This window comes from Barbus barbus, assembly GCF_936440315.1.
Source record: "Barbus barbus genome assembly, chromosome: 27".
NCBI classification, from domain to species: domain Eukaryota; kingdom Metazoa; phylum Chordata; class Actinopteri; order Cypriniformes; family Cyprinidae; genus Barbus; species Barbus barbus.
In genome coordinates this window covers 14,283,217-14,306,909 of record NC_136755.1, presented here as the reverse complement: position 1 = coordinate 14,306,909, position 23,693 = coordinate 14,283,217, and the positions used below count along the sequence as shown (strand labels likewise).

Here is a 23,693-nt window from a genome sequence, read left to right as displayed (position 1 = left end):
ACAAAAATATATTTGTGACTTTACATATCACCAAGACAATTTTATTTTCCATAATTGTGATTTTACATCTCACCAAGTCAACTTTATATCACAGAAATGTGACTTTATATCTCACAGTTGCAATTTTGTCTTACAGTTGCTAATTTATCTCATGCAAATGTGTCTTTACATCTCACAAATGCAACTTCATATTTATCAAATGCAATTTAACATCTCATAAATGCAATTTTATGTCTAAAAATTGTGACTTTTCTATCTTGCAGATATAAGTTTATATCTAACAATTGCAGTTTTATAACAATGTTGTGGCTTATCTTGCAAATGTGACTTCATATCTCATAAATGCGACTTTACATCTCACAATTCTAATTTTACGACTTTATATCTCATAAATGTAATTATTAGGTCTCATAATTGCAGCTTTGTATCTTGCAAAAATAACTTTACATCTAGTCTCAGCCTCAGACGTCATGGCCACGCAAACGTGACGATGAATGAAACGAACTGTGATTGGTTGTTTGACACGTCGGTCAAATGGCCTCATGGGCAGGCCTTGACCAATGAAATCTACCATGGATTCCAGACCTTCAGCCATCAGTCTGAAGGTCTAGCTTCGCGAGACTACTTTACATCTTGCGAATATGACATTACAACTGACAAATGCAACTTAACCTCTCATAACTGCAATTTTATAGCTTATAAATGCGATTTTATGTTTTAAAATTTCAGCTTTGTATCTTGAAAACACAACTATATCTCAGTTGCAGAGTTGCAGTTTATATCTCTGCTGTGATTTATCTCAAAATGTGACTTTTTGTCACAAATGCAACTTTTTATCTAACAATTGCAATTTTATATCTCATAATTGCAACACAATCCCGCAACACAACTTTATATCTCAGAATGTGACTTCTAATGCAACTTCATTTATTTCCTTTTTTTGTACTCTTTTTCTGCTTTTGATGTATAGGCTACATGGGTATCCATAGGTCTGGTTGTCTCGACAAGTTTGAAGTCTTTTAAGTTTGATACGAACATACGTACAGACAGACGGGGTTAACGCACAAGACTTTGATGCTCAAATCCGTCAGAGGGGACACCTGCTCACAATACACACTCTCCCTTCCTTCTAATCACGAGGTCAAGTGGGTTTAATTTAACACAGCCTACCTTTGGTCCTCTCTCACTCTCATTCACATTCACTCAAACCATGTAATCTACCACAGAGAACAGCAGATTATAGGGTAGAGACTTCCATTTCCGAACGGTTCAGTGGAAAAGAAGCGAGGGATAAAGACAGGGAAAGACAGATAAAGAAAAGGAGGAAGAGGAAGATTGAGCCAGCTGAGTGACGCTGGCATTACACTGCTGTGGCATGGCTCAGCTGGCATGGCTGAATGCCTGATTGTGTGGGCAGATGTTTCAGAGAGAAGGGAGCAGACCCCATAGGGCTTGCGATGACACAATAGGGAGGCTTTCAATTAGGCCAAACTCAGGCGCTCTTGTGCCAGGTGCCAGCGGCCAGGTGTTATCTTACGCCACAAACAGTCACTCGTGCCTTCTTATACATTACAGACATACAGTATATTCATCCCATAAGCTGCAATACTGATTTGAAGTGTGTGTGTGTGTGTGTGTGTACGTTTGTGAGAAACCAAGAGAGAGAGAGAGACTTTTCATGTCGAGCTAAGTTGGTGCAGGCTGGTGGTGGCTGCCAGCATGGCTCATATGAGTGCTGGAGCGGGCGGACCCCGAAGGCACTGACAGAGACAAATGCGGGATCAGAGCACCGGTCGCAGGATGCAGCTGGCGCGCATCAAGTGCTTCCGCATGGCAATTAAACTGACGGCTGGACTCGAAGATACGGCCAGACTGATACTCATACACAAAGTCCACTGCATCTGCATCTCAGAACGCCGTACACAATCAGGAGGGTTAATGACTTCGATTATGGTGAATTACAAACTCGACTCTTTAAACAATAATAAATGTCTCACTGCTGCAGATGACAAATGTTGGTTTTTCATTTCAATATGCTCTTGAGTTTTTCATTTCATCTGCAGGGGCCTTTTGATGAAGTTTCAACAACTTTCATGAGAAACAAAGAAGTTTTTAATGAATTTTTGCATCTCTGCAGTCTTTCTTAAAGGGAAAGTTCATCCAAATATGTTTTGAAGAACAAATAGGAACAACCAAGCTCCTAACATGGTGATGGAAGAAATATGAGATTATATTTCTCTTGTTGAGTTTGCCAGTAAAACATTTGCGTTCGTTCACAAAACTGTTGCATTTCCCCCAGAAAATGTTGCATCGCAAATGCACTAATATATTATTTTTTCCAAGTTTTATCATATAGATCACAAAAGTTTTGCAAGTGAATGCTAAGTTTCCCAGGGGATCGCAAAAGCTTTGCAGGGGAATGCAATTGAAGCTTTGAAGACAATGCAGAACCCTTGAAATATATAGATCTTTTTCTCATCTAATTTTATAATCATCACCATGTCCCTTTAGAGGTTCTATAAATAACAAATTATGAAGACTGTTTTATACATACATTGAGAGTCAATGGGGACATTAGATCCAACTGACTTGCACTGAAAAAATATATATATATATATATTCTATAGAATGTGTATAATGACATGAAGGTAAGTAAAACATGACAAAATGTTCATTTTTTGGGTGAACTGTCTCTTTAAGCTTTACCCCAGCATTTGAACATTTGGCACAGTGATCGCAGCGTCTTCAAATCAATCATGAGCTGTAATTTTAAGACTCCCTAAAGTGCAACTTAATGGTGTAATGGAGTCGGAGCTTGATTTATCTGCTGAAGATTATCACTGTTTCTCAATGTTGGACCAAAAACGAACTTCCTTCCTTCACTTTGGAGCTGATATTCCAGGAATCCTTTCCTGTACCTGATGTCAGTTCTGCTTAATCAAATTTGCGCCCCATCTTGATAACTCAGATGTTGGGACAAAGTCATCGGATTTAAGTAGCCTTGCACTGGGACTTAATTGATTAGGTCAGTCTGTAAGTCTTCCTGCTTTTAGCTGAGGAATTCAATTGGAATGAGGGCCAAGAGACATGATTGGGATAATTACTGATTGGGTAATGAGGACTGAAGACTCCCAGAGGCCTCAAGCCATGATTATAATCATAGGAGCATTGTGACCCTGTTGATTAAAGCCAGATATGAGTTTAACAAGCTGAGGGCAGCATCTAGTGTTAAAACAAAAGAACATCCTACACTGTAGGCACTGTCACTTTATGTCCAACTCTATGGGATGACCTCCAAAAGTGAGATCTTCTGAATATTTCCTCTGATTATGTGTATTAATTGTATTGTCCCAAATTATACATCTGAATTATGTGCTGTTTGTGAGTGGAATCATCATTTCTTCAAGAAAACTTTTAAGGATTTGAATATTTTAAATCATCTGGAGCACTTTAATTCATTACCAAACATTTCTACATTGGTGGAAAAACAAATCTGCTTGTCAGTCATTGCAACAATTCAGACACTGTCTTGTAGCGACATCTAGTGGTGGAAATCTGATTGCAGGAGGATTGATTTTACATTTTAAATATTTAACGACAGGTACGCTCCCATACGGATATGATATCCCATATATTAAAACAGTCTTGATGATTAATAACGTGTTACAGTCTTGTATCACTTGTCAGTTTAGTAAATCTACGGAATAAATCTCACAGCCCCATTCCATCCAACATAATACTCACCTGTGCGCGGAAGAACTCCATCCTTTAATCAGACATTATGACAAATTCATATTCATGTCCCTGTAGTTATTCATTTGGATTAATCGATATATGCCTAAATTTGAAAGTTATCCTTTACCTGTTGTTACTAGCAGGATGACGCAGTAAAGTTATCCTTAAATTTGATTGGCTTGAGTGGTTGCTGCTGTTGATAATGATTGGTTACGGATTGGCGAAAATACGCAAATTTAAACGACGTTGCTTCCTTTGAATATTAATTTTGATTGGTGTGTATGTGTGTGTGTTTGAACCAGATTTGAGCATTAGGGAAAGGGGTTTTCTTTTCTTAAAAAAAAAAAAAAAACGGGACAAACTGAGATACATTGTAACATGTTGGCTTTTACTTTATTAGCCTACCATTCAATATTTTGGGGTGGGTAAGATTTTTGAATAAAAGTTCAAAATTCGGTTGATAAAAATACACTAAAAACAGTGATTATTTAATAAATTATTTTCAGCACTGAGAACAGTTGTGCTGCTTAATGTTTTTGTGGAAGTACAATCGTTTTATTATTATTTTATATCATTTTATAAAGATTTTTTTTCAGGATTCTTTGATGAAAAGTTAAAAAATAGAATTTTTTTAAATATAAATCTTTTGCAACATTGTGATGGTCTCTGCTGTCTTTTTGATCAATGCGTCTGTTTTGTCATCATTGCTAAATAGGATTATTTATTTATTCAGTTTTTTAGTCAAGTCAAGTCAAGATTCAAGATTCAAGATTTTTATTCGTCACATACACATTTATACAGAGTATAACCAGCAGTGAAATGTAGATCAGGTCCGCTCCAAGGACAGTGCAATTGTATAGACAAATATTAAGAAAAAGAAAAGTAGAAAAAAAATAAAAATAATAAAATAAAAGATAAAAAATATAAATATAAATATTAATGTGCAGGTCAGTATGTTGTTGACATAAATAGTAATATAACAGGAATATGCAAAAAAAAGTTGTACAGGGTATTTAAATGGCAGCAATATGAGGTAGAAAAAAATATGAATAGCTTATTGATATAGTGATATTTACATGGAGTCAAGTGATGTTATTACACAGAGTTAGAGTTTAGGAGCCTGATGGCCTGGGGGAAGAAGCTCCTCTCAGTCTCTCAGTTTTTGCCATCAGGCTACGGAAGCGCTTACCAGATGGAAGCAAAGTGAATAGATGGTTACCAGGGTGATTTGAGTCCTTGATTTTGACAGCTCTATTTTTGCAGCGTTTGAGGTAGATGTCCTGCAGAGAGGGGAGAGCAGACCCTGAGATGCAGAGAGCGCACAACTCTCTGTAGTGCTTTGCAGTCCTGATTGGAGCTGTTTTCATACCACACTGAGATGCACTGAGTCAATACACTTTCTATGGTCCCTGAATAGAAAGTTTTCAGGATTGCTGGTTAGACCCTGAATTTCCTCAGCTGTCGCAGGTGGTACAGTCTTTGCCTGGCTTTCTTAACCTGTGTTTGGATGTGTGTAGTCCAAGTCAGGTTCTCGGAGATGTTTACACCTAGGTACTTGAAGCTACTCACCCTCTCCACAGGGGTCCCACTGATTATAAGAGGAGTGTAGGGCTGCTGCTGTCTCTTCCTAAAGTCCATGATCAGCTCTTTAGTTTTGCTCATATTCAGAGAGAGACAGTTGTCCTGGCACCATGATGTGAGTCTCTCTACCTCATCCAAGTATGCGGTCTCATCATTGTTGGAAATGAGGCCCAGAACCACAGTATCATCAGCAAATTTGATAATAGATGTGGAGCTGTGAGAGGACACGCAGTCATGCGTGTAGTGAGAGTAGAGCAGGGGACTCAGGACACAGCCCTGTGGTGCTCCTACGTTCAGGGTGATGGAGTTTGAGGTGAACTGGCCAACTTTCACCACTTGAGGTCTGCCGGTGAGGAAGTCTTGAATCCAGTCACAGAGTGAGGAGTTTAGGCCGAGGTCAGTGAGTTTAGAAGCTAGCTTGATGGGGACTATAGTATTAAAAGCTGAGCTATAGTCAATGAATAGCAGCCTTACATAATTCCCATTGTTGCTGTCCAAGTGTGTGAGGGAAGAGTGGAGGACGTGAGAGATGGCATCGTCCGTAGATCTGTTTGGGCGATAGGCAAACTCAAGAGGCCTAACAAGTCACCTTTATTTATATAGCGCTTTTAACAATGCAGATTGTGTCAAAGCACTTAACAGTATCAAATTGGAGGATAGAGTGTCAGTAATGTATAACAATAAGATTAAACATTCAATTTTCAGTTAAGGCATTTCATTATTGTTTAATTATTGTTTACTTATTGTTTTAATTAAAATTTTAAATGTATAAATGCATTATGTTTCTATTTTTATATTGTTGAAATTTCTAACAATAATAGTATTATGTAGTTCGGTATTTTATTATATGTTTAGTTATTTGTTTTATTTGAAGTTTTATTGTATTTCAAGTTGAGGTCTTCACTGGGGATATTTCGCCGGGGCTCATCCAGGTGTCCGGCCTTTGCCTACGATCAGGGCCACATACATCATGTCCCGGCGCCGATCCACCATCTGATCCGGACACGAACTGAGAAACAGCATAAAAGCAGACAAATATCAGCGTACATGCTATTCTTCTTATGATGTAATGAGTACATCGTGTGTTATGGGGAGTGTTCCCGGTTCCGGTTGATCTAATTAATGCAGCCTAACAATCCTTTAACGGATTTGAATAATAGAAGTGTATTAGTGTGTTATGTGTAAGCCAGGTTAAAGAAATGTGTCTTTAATCTAGATTTAAACTGACAGAGTGTGTCTGCCTCCCGAACAGCATTAGTGAAGTGAAGTGAAGTGACATTCAGCCAAGTATGGTGACCCATACTCGGAATTCGTGCTCTGCATTTAACCCATCCAACGTGCACACACACAGCAGTGAACACACACACACCGTGAACATACACCCGGAGCAGTGGGCAGCCATTTTATGCTGCAGCGCCCGGGGAGCAGTTGGGGGTTCGGTGCCTTGCTCAAGGGCACCTCAGTCGTGGTATTGAGGGTGGAGAGAGCGCTGGACATTCACTCCCCCCACCTACAATTCCTGCCGGCCGGAGACTCGAATTACAAGTCCGACTCTCTAACCATTAGGCCACGACTTCCCATTAGGTAGATTGTTCCAGAGTTTGGGTGCTAAATAGGAAAAGGATCTGCTGCCCGCAGTCGATTTTGATATTCTAGGTATTATCAAATGGCCAGAGTTTTGAAAACGCAGCAGACGTGGAGGACTATAATGTGATAAGAGCTCGCTCAAGTACCGAGGAGCTAAGCCATTCAGGGCTTTATAAGTAATTAACAAGATTTTAAAATCTATACAATGTTTGATAGGGAGCCAATGCAGTGTTGACAGAACAAGGCTAATGTGGTCGTACTTCCTGGTTCTAGTAACGACTCTAGCTGCTGCATTTTGGACCAACTGTAATTTGTTGATCAAGCGTGCAGAACAACCACCCAATAAAGCATTACAATAGTCTAACCTTGAGGTCATAAACGCAAGAATTAGTATTTCTGCCTTTGACGTTGAGAGCATAGGTCGCAATTTAGATATGTTTTTGAGATGGAAAAACGCAGTTTTACAGATGCTAGAAACATGGCTTTCACATGAAAAATTGCTATCAAACAGCACACCTAGGTTCCTAACTGATGAAGAAGAACTGACAGAGCAGCCGTCAAGTGTTAGATAGTTTTCTAGGTTATTACACGTGGGGTTTTTATGTCTGATAATTAACACCTCTGTTTTTTCAGAATTTAGCAGTAAGAAGTTACTCGTCATCCAGTTTTTTATATCGACTATGTATTCCGTTAGTTTCTCAATTTGGTGTGTTTCACTGGGCCACGAAGAAATATAGAGCTGAGTATGACAGTGAAAGCTAACACCATGTCTCCTGATAATATCTCCCAAGGGTAACATTTAAAGCGTGAAAAGTAACGGCCCTAGTACTGAGCCTTGAGGTACTCACGTACTGCACTTGTGATCGATCCGTCAGTATCAGTACTATGATACGGTCTAAATCCTGACTGGAATTCCTCACAAATACTATTTTTCTCTAAGAAGGAATATAATTGCGAGGATGCTACCTTTTCTAATATCTTTGACAGAAAAGGGAGATTTGAGATTGGTCTGTATTATTAGAACTTCACAGACATGGTACAGCAGTAACTGTGACACTAAAGTAAGTTATAAGAGCATATCAGATGAGGTTACACTTTATTTTAAGGTGTCTTTGTAACAGTGTAATTATACATTTAAGTACCGAGTAATATTTATTAACATGTACTCATTATATAGTTAGAATTAGGGTTTGGCTTAGGGTAATTTGCATGTAATTATGCATAAAACAAATATTATAATAGTAAGTACATGTAACATGAGCAACAAGGACACCTTAAAATAAAGTGTTACCTCAGATAATACTGACATTTTCATGTGACAGACCCATCAGTGACCCCCTAAATATGTCAATGTTAAACAACTATTTGGGTTTAAATTTAACCATAAACTTGCTGCCAATTTCATTATCGTCCGTTTTTTTTTTTTTTTTTTTTGATCATGTTACACTGAATGAATATATCAACTGAAAAACAGTGAGTCAAAACTGGGATGATCTCAAATAAAATCTGTTTCATCTGCACACAATCAGTTACAATATTGAACCTCCTCAACATGATCTTACAAAGCAATGTGCATTTTTCTGATACTGACAATGCACCAACTGGCAAGCTAAAATGACATTAAAACTAAAATGAGCCACATGTACAGCAATGTTTTTCTTGTTTATTATCAGCAATTCATCAGACACATATAAACAACCTGTAGGAAAAGAAGAAAGCAACATTTTCACACAGTAACTTGGTTTGCCCCAGCCAAGATCAGTAACAATAGACTCTCTCTCTCTCTCACACACACACTCTCCACACACACATACCGTGAGACACACTTTGAGAGGTTTATACTAAACACTTTGTGTAGTAAAAAAAGAAATTAACAAATTCATATATAATAAAGAAATCATTAAATAAAAGACCATTCATGTATTTACAAATGAACAAAACATGCATTAACACAAGTAAACATTCCTTTCACCCGCCGCATTTGAAAGCAAATTCAATGATATGCCTTTAGAGATCAATAGTGCCCATAGTTCATTCACTGTAGATGAGGTTTTTGGAAAAAGTGGCCTTAACCTACTTATTTGTGCTTTTCAACCCAATTTTTAGAAGGTCGGTGACACTGATGACCATTTCAGTCTTATCTGAATCCACATATCTTCGTTACCGATTCTGTTGGTGTGTGATTACTTATATGCAGGTTCATGACATGGTGACAAATAACTTGCACCCTTGTAAAATAAAAATAATAAATAAAAATAAAAAAATAATAATAGAAGAATTTTTTTTTTTCACTTTTCCTTTGAAAACTGAACATTAAAAACACTTACTACACGGCTCTCTGGAATATTCTAGTTTGGTCAATCATCATTTATGGCAACTCTGTATATCAGACTGGCGTCACTTTCAAGTCAAACGCAACTGGCGCCATCTAGTGTCTCAGTTAATGTATCACATTAAATTTCTTCAGTTTTAATATTACTGTAATGTTGCAGTGTTGTCTTGTTGCTTGGCTGATTGTTCTGTATTTTGTAACTAACTTTTTTTTCTTTAGCGTAAGCTTTACAATAATATAAAAGTAAAATTATTTAAATTTAAATCAATTTTCAATGTCAATGTGTATTTGCCAAATAACCATGTAACAAGCAGGATTGTGTACAGTAAGCTGGTAATTTTCACCGGTGTAATTTTAGTATTATTCATTTAATTATGAAAATTTTGAATTAACTTTTAAATGGGTCAATTTTCATTTTAGTAATTTTGGTATGTGCTTGTCATTTGTTTTGTTTTTTCTATGTAGCTTTAATTTTTATTTCAGTTTTAGTATTAATTTTAGCATTTGGAATTTATCATGTTCATTGATGATGATGATAATGATGGTTATGTTATACCTGACCATGAGGGGGCAATGTGGGAACAGAAACGGGCTACAATATATGCCTAATGTATATTCAAACATTTATTTGAATATATTAGTCTATTTGTATAAATACACTGCACAATTTTTATTTTCTAAACAATAACAAATCTAATTTTCCAGTTACAATACCTAAAAATTTTTGAAAGATGATCAATTTACATGAGAAGCAACAGTGCATTATGATGTGATTTAACAAAATAAATTAGATACATGATGAAACTATAAATGACATAGAATGTTTATTATTTTAATAGTCTTCTATCATTTATATTAGAAATCACCCTGTCAGGATTTATTTTGCAATAATAACCAGCTCACTGTACACCATCCCTTACGTAAAGTCTCAGCACAAACCACAGCATTTCTTCATTCTAATGAATGAACTGAGATTTGTTCAACCTCAAATCAGGTGAGCTGAGATAGGCAATAAAGTCAAACGGATGTTTCCAAAAGTAATCTTTCAATATCAGAGTATTGTTTTTTCCGAATCTAGCTGATATGAAACTGCATGCTGTTATTGTGTTAGACAGTCACGTCATATAAACTGCAAACAGAACTGGTTCAGGATCAGTAAATCAAGCATCATACGGTTAAAAGCGCTCGAATTATGAACACAGAGCCCTTGGAATCAGAGACGAAAGACTGAAACACATGAAAAACTTCACCGACCAGGATCTCTAAGGTGAAAAGAACCATTGAATTGAATACACGAGTCAATTCAGGCAAAGAAAGCAAACACATGGCTGATTGCAACTGTACATACAACAGGGGGGTTTGTGGAGTCCACAAAAATCTTTTCAACGGCCCCTTTATCACAAACAGGAGGTAACCAGTAAACAAGTATGTATAAACAAACACCAGTGAGTTTCATCAGAAGAAAGAGGGCTACTTTTGTTCTCTCTCGCTCTTTTTTAAAAGAAATGTGTCTAGCACAAGACTGTACATCATCTTGTTTTGCGAGAGGCCGTTTTCTATGGCAATGCTATAAGTAAATGTTCATGCTGCACTAATATAGTGCAAAATGGAGCCTGGATACAGAAAGGGGGAAAGGCAGGCCAGAGTTTCTATAGGGGGCGCTAGTGAGCCCATTCAATCTGCAGTCTTTTATCCTTCTGATCACACAATATTGAGCGTTTCCGGCTGAAAATGCTATTGTGTATTTATTTGTCTGAACATGCGACTTCCCAACAGCCACAGACAATGTACATATTGCAGGAGCTGACAAGAAGTGCGACTAAACAGGAGACGGGCATTTTTTGTGCTTTCTCAGCCAAAAATAAAAATAAAAATATCCCAATTTCAAAAAGCTCCTGCAAACTTTCCTCCAGAAAGACTAAAGTCTATGTTACAGAAAGATGTCAATGGCAGAGAGGTGAAGGCAAACTTCCTGAAGAAGATTTTTGAAGAGTTTACGAAGGCTCTCGTGAAATAAAGTAAAAAAACTTGAACGTAAAAAAAGGAGGGGGGAGAAACGTTATATAAACACGGATCGAGTCTCTCTCTGAGGTTCCATTAGGGTCTTATAAAAAGCAGTCGGTGAGTTTGCGCGAGTCTCCTTGTTTGAGGCTTGTACCGATGGCCGACTGTGAAGGAGGCGAGTATCTGTAGTACGAAGCGTATGTGGTTAGGCTACATGTCAGCATCGCCGTCGTAAGCCAGCGTCAGCGGCTTGAGTCTGTTGTTCATCTGTCTTCTCTGGGGCTTCTTTGGCTTTTTGCTGTGGAACAAATAATAGCTATTATTACAAAACAACTACATTTTACTTCAACAGATGCAATAAGATAGCAAGCTTGTTTACCTGCACATATGAACAATCTATAATATTTGAAAAGATCTGACCTTCTATTACTGTACATTTAATATTGAATAACATATATGTTTTATCACTTTGCTATGTTGAAACACCTCACATTTGTGTTTTTCCAGGGCATTTTATGTATGATATCCATGCACTGCTGCTGGTTGCCATGCATTAGCAAAGGCCTTTTTATCATGCAATAGATGAATCTAATGTAGCTTATACCAATATAATACATACAGCATCACTGTTATTTTAGTATCATCGAGATATTATACAAAAATATTAATATTTTAAATTAGTTGTAATATTTTCTTTTGAAAGTTTTAGTAATTTTATGTTTGCCATTTTTATTATGTTTTTTTTGTATATATATATATATATATATATATATATATATATATATATATATATATATATATATATATATATATATATATATATATATATATATATATATATATATATATATATATATATATATATATATATATATATATATATATATATATATATATATATATATATTCAATTTTAGTTTAAGTTAAATTATATTAAAATTATACATTTTTCACTGGCAAATAGATGTAATAATTTTTTTTATTTTTTTATATTTGTTTAATTTTATTTTAGTTTCAAGTAATGGAAATGTTTATACATTACATGTTTAAACATTTTAAGTAACAAATGTTTATATAATAACCCTGTACAGCACATTTGTCATTTAAGTGTGCAGTGTATTATTTTCCGATAAGGCATGAAGACAGATGCTAAAAATGGTTTGCAGTGATTATTATTAAGATTAGTAATCAGCTGCCATGCTAACTTTTACAGGAAGCATAGCTTTAGCAGTGGAGGGAAGTAGCCAGCAGCATGTTCCAGCCCACTAAACTCTACAAATCAAACTTACCTTAGCGAGTACTATGACACAGAGATAGGGACATGTGAATACAACATCCTCTAAACCTCATTTTAGCTCAAAAGTCAACTATTAATAGCATAACTTTTAAATACAAGGTGAACTTCAAGGAATATCAGTATTTTGCATCAAAGAGAAAATTATGAGTGTTCATTGATGATGATGATGGTGGTTATGTTAGACCTAACCATGAGGGGGCAATGTGGGAACAGAAACGGGTTGCAATATTTGTCTAATGTATATTCAAACATTTCTTTAAATATATTAGTCTATTTGTATAGATACACTGCAAAAATCCTATTCTTAATGTATTTTCTAAACAATAACAATCTCGTTTTCCAGTTACAATACCTAAAGAAATTACAAGATCAATTTACATGAGAAGCAACAGTGCATTATGATGCGATTTAACAGAATAAATTAAACAGATATATGATTAAATTAGAAATATGTCACAGAATGCTGAATTTTATTTTCTGTATTTCATTTCAAGGTGTATTTCATTTCATATTTCATGAGGCTTTTCATTTTAAGGCACATTTAAGATTATTTCACACCATTACATTTCATTGTATTTTTTAATTATTTATTGGAACATTCTATGACGCATTTAATAATTTCATTACATATTTAAATTAGTCTGTTAAAATGCTCCATAATGCATTAGAGGTTTTATAGAGAATGTGTCTTGAATAGAAGTGTATTTTGTCAGTACAAATTTTTTCCTTTTGTTTAAGTATACAGTTTTAAGATAACAACAATTGCTGTTTCTCAGATAAATGTATATTGTTTTATTTATTTTATGAGGTTTAAAAAAAGAAGAAAAAATGACTAATTCAGCACTTTATAAAGGGATAGCTCACCCAAAAATGAAAATTCTGTCATCATTTACTCATCTTCATGTTGTTCTAAACCTGTATAAAGTTTCTCTCTTATATTGAACACAAAATAAGTTACTTGAAGTATGCTGGTAATCAAACAGTTGTTGGTCACCATTGACTTCCATAGTAGGTGAAGAAATACTATGGAAGTCAGTGGGGACCATCAGCTGTTTGATTACCAGCATTCTTTATGTTCAACATAAGAAAGAAACTCATACACGTTTGGAACAACATAAGGGTGAGTAAATGATACAATTAAAATTTTTGGGTGAACTGTCCCTTTAACTGTTTCCTTTTGCATATAAAACTAGACTACTAAACTCCAGTAGATCTACCTGCTCACCTCCACCAAACAGCTCCATGTGATTGGTCAGAAAGGCACATGTGACAGTGAGAAGGCATAGGTGATGGACATGATTGGCCACAAGGCAAGGCCATGAGGGAAAGGACTGAGCTGAGAGCTCTAGTTGAACTGAGTCTCAATGCGCTGACAGTCAGGGCAGGTATATATCAACTCTTGGTCGTTGGGTCCGACCCAAACCACAGAGGTAATGGAAGGGTCCGGGCTCGGAGGAGAGCGCCGGGCCAGCATACAAAAACTGATAGATATGAAGGGGTTGGGGAGACAAATGAGTGAGATAAATGGAAAAAGAAAGAAAAGAAAAAATCTTAATCAGTATTTTTGTCTTGTCTTATAGGAAAAATGTGTAAAAATCTTTAAAATAAATAATTTACTCAACTTTTAGAGAATGTATTTAAAAAAAAAAAAAGTTAATTTTTTTTTATTGTGTAGATCATAAATCTAACACTATTTAGAGAGGTTTAAGCTATAAAAAAAAAATAGGACATTTATTTAATTAATAATAATTTACAATATATTCCCTGAAACTTGTTACACCAAGTAAGGTTTTAATATTAAAGTTTTATTTTATCTTAGAATTTTTTTCTATATTTTTAGTGGAAAACAAGACAAAAGTATTGATTAGGAAAATGAAGTGAAGTAGTCAAGTTGAAAGCAACTTACATGGATTAACAAATAAATGATTAAAAAGATGAATAGAATATAAAGCAGATTTATGGAATTAACAAAATTCCATAACAGTTTGCTGTTATAACAAATGTTCTTACCAGGCTAAGTAAGTCATAGAGACAATGAACACTAGCAGTACAAAAGCTCCAGCTGCCACACCATACACCCAGGTCTTCAGTGTGCCATCTGTGCAGATACACACAAACACATCAACACAAATACACAGCTGTACCTCAGCTGTTCAGAACCAAGACAACACGCAAAACATGGCCATTCTGTTCTACCTGTTGGGAACAACCTTCCTGCTTGGACCTTCATATATTACTGTGGCCTCAGAAAGTATTTACTTGAACAAAATTTCTATTGTTTTATCATCTTAATCTAAAAAAATTCAATTGTGCCTACAATGTTGTGATATTATATTTATATATTACAAATAACCCTATTCACTTTTAATTCAGACATTTGTGTCTAAATACTTTTTATGCCTGCTGTATAAGTTTTTAACATTTAGCAAAGAAAAAAGTCTTGTTATACACAAAAAGGGTTAAAGATAGTTAGCAGTAGTTAATGTGAAAATATTAGCCTTGATTTTTAATACAAATGCTTGTGAAAATGTCTCTTAGGTCGTCTGCAACCACTCACCGGGTCCGAAGGGCTGGAGGAACCAGGTGCGTCCGGAGCGGCCTGGGAGGTTGGCGGTGGGCTGAGTGGGGTTGAGGGCTCGGATCGTCTTCACGTCAGCCTTACTATCTCCTGCGGTGGGGATTTCAAGCACTGGTATGACAGTGCACTGGTCCAACACTCCATCAGAAGTCATCACCTCAGTGAAACCCTCCTTGCAGCCGCATACACCAGCCTGCAGGGAGAGACATTGCACCAGTTACAAATATGGATAAGATATGGTTTACAACAGACAATCAGCATTCACAATTAAACAATGGAAATGTATTATTATTATTAAATAAAATAATATTTTTATTTACCAAGGAGGCATTCAATCGTTACACTTTATTTTAAGATGTTCTTGTTGCAATGTAATTATACATTTAAGTACTGAGTCCTATTAATTAACTACATATACTTACTATATGGTTAGGGATAGGATTAGTGTTTGGTTTAGGGTTACTTGCATGTAATTATGCATAATTTATTGTTATTATAATAGTAAGTACATGTAAAGTGTAACAAGGACACTGTTTTCAGCATTGATAATAATAAGAAATGTTTCTTGAGCACCAAATAAGCATCATGTGACACTGAAGACCGGAAAATTCAGCTGTCATCACAGGAATAAATTACATTTAAAAATATATTCAAATAGAAAACGGTTATTTTAAATTGCAATAATATCTCAAAATATTGCTGTTTTTACTGTATTTTTTAAATAAAAAAAGGCAGCCATGGTGAGCAAAAGAGACTTTTTTCAAAAACATAAAAAATCGTAAACACTATTTTACTTTTAATTTTACTTGAAGCATGTGGTTATTTCTCGGCCAGAATAAACTGCAAAATAAATTGATGCTGTCAGTTTCAAGTGTGGCTAGGTGAAATAAAATGGATGCAGAAAATCACTCATACCAGTTGTTCAAAATACAAAGCTTTCTATTTGCGGCATTCCCTTAGCCTCTAAACAGCTGCTAATTGAATTCACTTTCCGTCTCCTGCGACCATCGCTTAGCTTTCTCTCTACCAGTGTCACGTTGTTCTTTCTTTCCGTTAACATCTCTGTTAGATGCTAAAAATATTTCTGCAGCGTAGCTGTGATTTCAAAGATACTTTTCGTGTTCGTTGTGCTATTTTAGGGCTTTCTTTGTTCTGAAAAACATCAAGATCATGTGAATCCTGAAGGCTACGAGTGCATGTTCGAGCGTGGGTGTTGATAAGATACATCCCAGCACGGGTTCTTCCACTGACGAGACATTTGGATCTGCACGAGCATCACCGTTCTGCAGACCTGAGTGCTTGTGTGCAAATATGTCTCTTATTCCCACTGCAATCTTGGGAGGATAATCGGCCCACTTGCAAACAAAACCCTTGTCAGATCTATGCGATCACGGGAAAACCAGAATGCACTGGGGCATTTGCATTTATAAAGACAGAAGAGCAGGGCACAGAAAAGCAGGTCTGGATGCAGCAGAAGAAACTGATATGAATACAAGAAGTTTCTTCCCACAGTAGAGGGAATCACTACACAGCGGGAGACCCGATTCAGACATGCTCACAACCTTCACTTGCATATAACATTCAGTTCATATGCAATGGGAAAAAAAAAAAAAAAAAAAAAAATATCGCACACTGGAGGACAAATGTGGTAGCTCACAATGAATGTTTACATTTCATGTAGGATCATCTTCAAATGAACAAGATTCTATGGAAAATTCTGAAATGAAAAAGTACACTTGAAACACCTGGATGATGCACTTCATTAGTGTGAAATGTTGGACACTTCATGCAGTCGATAGTCAAAGATTTTCTTACATAGCGGAAGGGGAAGGACTATCAGACTCTGATGTTGCATGACAAAATAACCATGTGAAATTCATACTAGACTGTGGAGCACGGTACATAGTGTTAGTGATTAGTGTGCAGAGCACCATTTGAGGCAAGTTATACAATTTTTTAAAACTAACTTTCTCTAATAACTGTTTTATTGTTAATTGGAAATTACAATATACAATAATATTTTAAAGAAATTACATTCAATTTAATTATATTAAAGAAGTTATATTAAGTAAAACTAAGTTGCAAAGAAGATTTAAAGGATTTAACAAATCAATGGTATATGCAAGCATAAACACAAACACACCGACCACTCCAAAACAGTGCTGCCACCCAAAATAATATAAAGCTCTCAACTTATAGTGTTTATTTGGCCTGTATTGATCTCTACAACACTAGCAGTGTTACTGCTTTTAATATCCTCTAACATTGGTCACGGAGCTTGTTAAAGTCCACGCATAAGGCTAACACTGTTATTTTTATTAGAAAAAGACTGAACAGTAAAGTGGCTTTAATAGTTCCCATCTAAGGTTATTAAGATGGTATCTGTTGATAAGTGGATATCAAATCTTGCTATTATAGCCAGTGCATCTTGGTTCTCACGTTTCAGAATTTCCCATTATACATTCCAGGGCTATCTCTCTCTTCTCTGGAGGAAGTATAATCCTGCTGTATTGAATATCCATGCAACCCTGTTTACAGTCTGCCTGCATCCCACCTCAGCAGGCGTCCACACTTAAACATGCACACATACTAACCTCAGTGCAGTAGGAGCGAAGTTTGTCGCAGGCTGGGTCACATGATCTGTCAGACACCGGCTCGCTTGTCAACGGGCATCCACCTGCAGGCAAAGAGTTCAAAGTTTTATATAAACATTGTTTAATGACATTGTTTAACACAAACACATGCCCATTTTCAGCTACGACATTGTCCTGGAGGCAGGAGGAATCAAAGTCTCTGCATTCTGTTGCTCTCCCACATTCCTCCTCATTTCCTCTCTTTGGTAATGCAAAAAGTGCCAGAAACGCTTTACTCCAATTTAATTCATACTTAATACCTCTCGAGTTATGATATTACTGATGTGTTAACTGATAGGCATGAGGCAGTATTTAAAGTTCAACTAGATTTGTACATTTATTGGAGAAAAAATGGCCAACCTTCCCCAGTATTTGGAAAAGCAAGGGTTTTCATCCTTTTTTTATGCCATGGACTCATCTAAAATTATGATCCTTTTTCTGAGAAACCCCTTCCTAAAATATGATAGCCAGTTTACGGTGTGAAAAATAAGAATAAAATAAATGTGTATGTAAATGTAAAATATACAGAAAAAAAAAAAAAAAAAAAAAAAAAAGTTCACGTTATCTATTAAACAACATGCATTTTTTTTAACCCACCATTAGTGCTATTAGATATGTACATCTATATTATAATTATTTTTTATGTCATAAGTGTGAATTTTTATCTCAATTTTTGCACGTGATATGGCTTTTTATCTTTTAATTTTGACTTTTTATGTCAGTTTTGACAATCTCATAATTATGACATAAAAATCCTATTTATGATTTTATGTCAGAACTATGAATTACCAAAGCATTGGGCTTTTTTATTTATTTTTCTTATGTAGTGGAAATGGGTTTTCTTAGTTAGATGTATAAACTAAAGGAAAACATTAAACTGTGGCTGTCAATCAAATAAAATAATTAGGAAGATAAGAATAACATTTAAGAATATTTTAAATATTTCTTATATATGTAAATTATTTATTTATTTGTTTGTTTATTTTACAATTTTCCCCTCCCTTGCAGACCCTAGGGGCCCCTGGACCCTGTTGCAAGGTATTCTGAGTGTTTTCTAGGGCATTACTAGGATGTTCTGGATTGTTGCCAAGGTGTTCTGAAGGGTTACTAGGGCATTTGTAGGCTCATTCTCAGATATACTGTTCCCTAGATATTCAGGCTTGGGCTACTCTGTCAACGTAAATCCATGGGATTTCTGCCCGTTTTATCATCAGCCAACACAATTAAAAATTATCCTCTTCTTGGGTCGCATGTGTACAATCTCAACATCCTTTCGCTCACTTTCCATCTTCCTCTCTACAAAATCGCAGCCTGTGGGAATCCACTGGATCTATAAAAGCACTGAAATGGGCAGCCGGTGGGCCAGTGCAGGGGTGTTATTTTCTCTAAACTGGGATGAATCAATACATCCAATCAACAATGAGAGCAGTGAAATAGAACTGCTCCCTAATGCCAGAATCACCCTTGACTGCCACTGCCAGATACCATGACAATTGTTAAGGCCACAACCAGCACTAGATGTGTCATTTGTGTGCAGTGTAAATCAGAACTCTGCTTACTGGGTGATACTTGGAAAATTGGAAATGTCTTTCTGTGTTTTAATGTAAAAATTAATCATTACAATAAGATAAAGCTATTGCCGTGTTAAAAGATCTCTTCTTTAAAGATGCACTATAAACTGTAAGCATCTGCAGAAACATGTTTACCAATTAGCAGCCTGTATGAATATTCATACTTCTGCACACCTTAATATAACTCATGAATATGCATAAACAGGGACCTGGTTGCTGTAGAGGTTTTGATTACAGCCTTAGAAGTTCTGCTGCCCTGTTCTGCCAATCACAATTGACCAGACTCATGTGTGCCATCTGGAACGAGGTCAGTTTGGACAGCTCGACATAGAGGACAAATAAACATTTGAAAATCATAGGGATTGATTCCAAGTCACATTAATATGGCATACAAAGCTCAATTAAATCTATTGCAATGCATTTATGATGTTCTTCAGTAGAGTGTGAGGGGCATACTTCTGTTCCCGTGCATTTCCACGCCTGCACCAAAACAAGGAGAGACGTAGAAATACACACACAGACATGGTGAATGGGATTAAATGTGGGTGTCACATTGTAATGGATTAATAGCTTATTTCCATAAAGCATATACAAATGTATAAGAGGAGACAGAGAACACTTCAGCCTTTCCTGACAGGAAATGACAGCACAGGACGTCAACTTTATCTCAAACCACAGTCTGCCATCAAACACTCTCTGAGGAGAGAATATTGATGCTTCTGTCATAGTGATGGTTTAATTTTTTTCTCTGAATATCGAAAACAGATACAGGGTGGCTTATCTCTGCTTCTACAATGTGTGCACCTAGGGATGCACTATTATTTTCTGCCCTTCTCTATATAAAGGATGCTAAAAATATATAATCCAAATATTAATTTATGAAACTTACATATTAACTCAAAAATATTTTATTTCATTTAATTGTATTATTTAATTTTGTTTTGTTTTATTGTATTGTATTTTATTTTATTTCAAACACACACACACCTGTGACATTCAATCCATCAGAGCGCTGGCACCAGACTTGTCGAGACGAGACTTTCCATGGACCGGTCATCCATTTGTATTCATAACACTGGCCCTCTTAAAACACATAAAACAGTATTAACAGTGATGCATTCAAAAAATAAATGAAAACTATCATTTTTAAAAACCTTAAAACACTGTAGGTTTAAAAAAAAATCTCTACAATGAAAAAAAAAAAAAAAAAAAAAAAAAAAGTAGAACATTTTCACTGAGAACTTTGCTCATAAATTTCACAAATAATTACAAAGAATTGGCAAGTAACAGAATTAAACTTGAAATTGAAGATGAAATAGTATTTTTGTACTCAATCATACTCCAGTAATGTTTGTTTTATGTACAATTTCGGAAACTCATTTTTACAGTGAAATTGCATTGCTTGCCCTAAATGCATTCATTTTGGCTCACCTGTACATGGCCTGGCTTCCCATTCCTGTTCTGGACACTGAAGAAGGTTCTCAGGTTCCTGAGCTAGAACGGCACGAGAACGCACCTGCACCGAACCGAATCCCAGATCGTCCCCGCTGATACAGCTCAGCTGACACGGGCTCCAAACAGTCCATTCTGTCAGGTAACACTCACCTGACAAATACATAAACCACTCTGTTAGAAAATTGATGGGTGACTGATATTGGCATTTGCAAAGGTAGTTTGAAAATGTTATTTATTTACTTAGTTTTTTTACTTTTTTTTTTTTTAATTCTAATTTTGAATGTAAAATACTTCACAGCAATAAACATTAATATTGCTGAAAAATGATATAAAATGGTGCGGAGAGTTCTACAGTGTTACTGGTAGCTAAAGGCATAATTAAATTCACCAAAATGTTTAATAAACAAATAAACCTTGCAAGTGACAAAGTTTCAACTCTGCAAAAGTCCTTAGAGATTTATGAGGAGCTCCAGGCACATATTCTGTGTGGGCCTAGTGATTCATTAATAGATTTAATCTAAAACCCTAAATAACTAAAAAGGTTTTGCATGTTCAACCTACAGGGTCTAACAATAACAAATTCCACTTGCAGACTTTCTTTTTCTTTGTCAAGGATACTAAGACTCCAGATTTTTTTTTTTTTTGTGATCTCAGGGTGTCTTTTCAACAAAAGTAGGTCAGTCTGTCCTGTTGTAAAAGCAGTCCTGATTTGTGAATATTTTCCAGAGTATTAATTATTCATAAAGTTGTCATTCCATAAAGCCCTAATACTATGATCGTGATTATCAGAGCACGTGCGCAGCGGAATGCCAGAGGCAGATGTGACACCTGAGTTCACAGAGTACACTCTTGTCTGTGTGTGAATAGCTGATGGTGTTACACAACACTGGGATGAATATTCAAATGCACAAAGGGTGCATCATCGTCATTTAAGAAACATTTGTGTGAAAAAAAGAGATCGGAACAGGAAAAAAAAGGGAAGACAGAGGGAGCACAGTGGTAGGTCACAGCTGGAGGTTTATAGAACGGGGCGAGACGGGACGTGTGCCAGGGAGCTACGCTTCAAGAATGAAAAATGAATGATGGGGTCAAAGGTCAGAGCAAGTGAAGAACTGTGCAACTTTCTAAAAAAGCAAAAATCACAACTATACTTTGGGCAAAGCATCATGTAACTCAGTCTACCACAACACAAATCTGCACTGACATGTGTTGGTGTGTTGTTACTGTCACTGTCCCCTTACAAAACCTCAATCACGACCTTCTACTACTGTCACAAAGGACATGTCAAAATGTTGTCTTACTATCTGTCACTCACTTGCTCAAATAAAAAGCTTTCAAAAGCCTGTCTGAAAATATTTAGTTTCCATCCATTTCCTGTGAAATTACAATACTCTAATGGACAACAAGCCATGAAGTTTAATTATCTAGCTTGTGTGAGGTAATACAGCAAGGTATATGAGGGTGTTGAATTATAGCTGTGTGATATCCCAGTGAATATTTCACACAGTGTCTCATAAAAGCTGCCCTGTAAATGTGCTAGAGTAGGTCTGACTGATTTAAAAGTAAGCTTCTAGACAGAGGAACACAAGATTGTGATTTTTCTCTTTTTCTCCAAGTATAAAGGCCAATTTATACTGCTTGATTTTTTTTTTTTTGGAGGAGGGAGAAAGCATGATATGTTTTTGCTAAACTACATAATTGTCTTTTATATTGTCATTACAATAAATAAAATAAAAACAGTATGTAGAATAGATACTTACTATTTACTTTACTAAATAACATATTACCATTAAAATGTTTGGGGTTTGTCATTTTTTTTACTCTTTTTGAAAGAAGTTTGTTATATTCACCAAGGCTGCGTTAATTTGCTCAAAAATACAGTAAAAACTGAAATATTGTTACAAATTAAAATAACCATTTTCTGTTTTAATATATTTAAACATTTAATTTATTCCTGTGATGGCAAAGATGAATTTTCAGCAGTCATTACTCAGTGTCACATGATCCTTCAGAAGTCATTCTAATATGCTGATTTGCTGCTCAAGAAACATTTCTTATTATTATCAATGTTAAAATCTATTGTTCTGTTTAATATGATATTCTTTGAAGAATATAAAGTTGAAAAGAACAGCATTTATTTGAAACAGAAATCTGTTGTAACATTATAAACGTCTTTAATGCTACTTCTGATCAATTTAATGCATCCTTGCGGAATAAAAAAAAAAAAAAATAAAAAAAAAAAAAATAAATAAACTCAAAATTTACTGATCCCAAACTTTTGAATAGTAGTGTATATTATAACAAATATTTATGTAATTAATCAAGTAATTAATGTCTCACGTTATTACAATATCTTTGACAGTTGCTGAACCCAAGATTTACATCAGTGTAGTGGATTTACAACAGCATGTCATCAAAGTTGTGGCATTAGCTGTTACCTGGGCAGGGCACCGTGCAGGACTCCTGCAGGATGATCTGTTTGTCCCCATCCACAGTCTGCTCCAGGTCTCCACACAGTTCCTCATCCACCATACTGCCCAGATCCTTCCCCGAGCCATCAGACACAAAGCAGGACACGTTCCTGAAGCGCAGTCCATCTCCACACCGCGCACCCTAAGGAAACAGGGAGTTTTGACATTAATGACTACAATTGGACACCAGCTGTGGTAAAATAAATAAATAAATAAATAAACTTTTTGTACTCCTAGTGGAGATTGAGGATGAACTCTACACAGCTTCTTTGGATCTCTAGACCTCGAAAGAGCAAAACTTCTCGTGGTGATACAAAATGAGGCAGGAAGAAATCCCAGCATTGTTTCTCTGTCCTCATGTTCCACACTGTCAGCTACCGGCATTATTTTTTCATAGCTGCTGAAAATCTCTAAAAACATGAGGCACAAGTGAAGCAATGTTGCTGGAG

At 35.8% G+C, this 23,693-nt stretch overlaps 1 protein-coding gene across 1 annotated transcript in view; it reads right to left on the bottom strand.

Annotated features, from left to right (window-relative positions):
• Positions 1-8,730: 8,730 nt before the first annotated feature.
• LOC306847273 (thrombospondin type-1 domain-containing protein 7A-like) overlaps positions 8,731-23,693 on the bottom strand; it is a 121,441-nt gene continuing 106,478 nt past the window's right edge. Inside the window, exons 21-27 of the mRNA XM_079381122.1 lie at positions 23,212-23,386; positions 20,750-20,923; positions 20,306-20,401; positions 17,709-17,791; positions 15,094-15,307; positions 14,547-14,634; positions 8,731-11,537 (exon numbers count right to left, since the gene is read on the bottom strand). Of these exons, the coding sequence (XP_079237248.1) occupies positions 11,450-11,537; positions 14,547-14,634; positions 15,094-15,307; positions 17,709-17,791; positions 20,306-20,401; positions 20,750-20,923; positions 23,212-23,386 (918 nt within the window). The 3' untranslated portion in view covers positions 8,731-11,449. The remainder of the gene's footprint in view (positions 11,538-14,546; positions 14,635-15,093; positions 15,308-17,708; positions 17,792-20,305; positions 20,402-20,749; positions 20,924-23,211; positions 23,387-23,693) is intronic.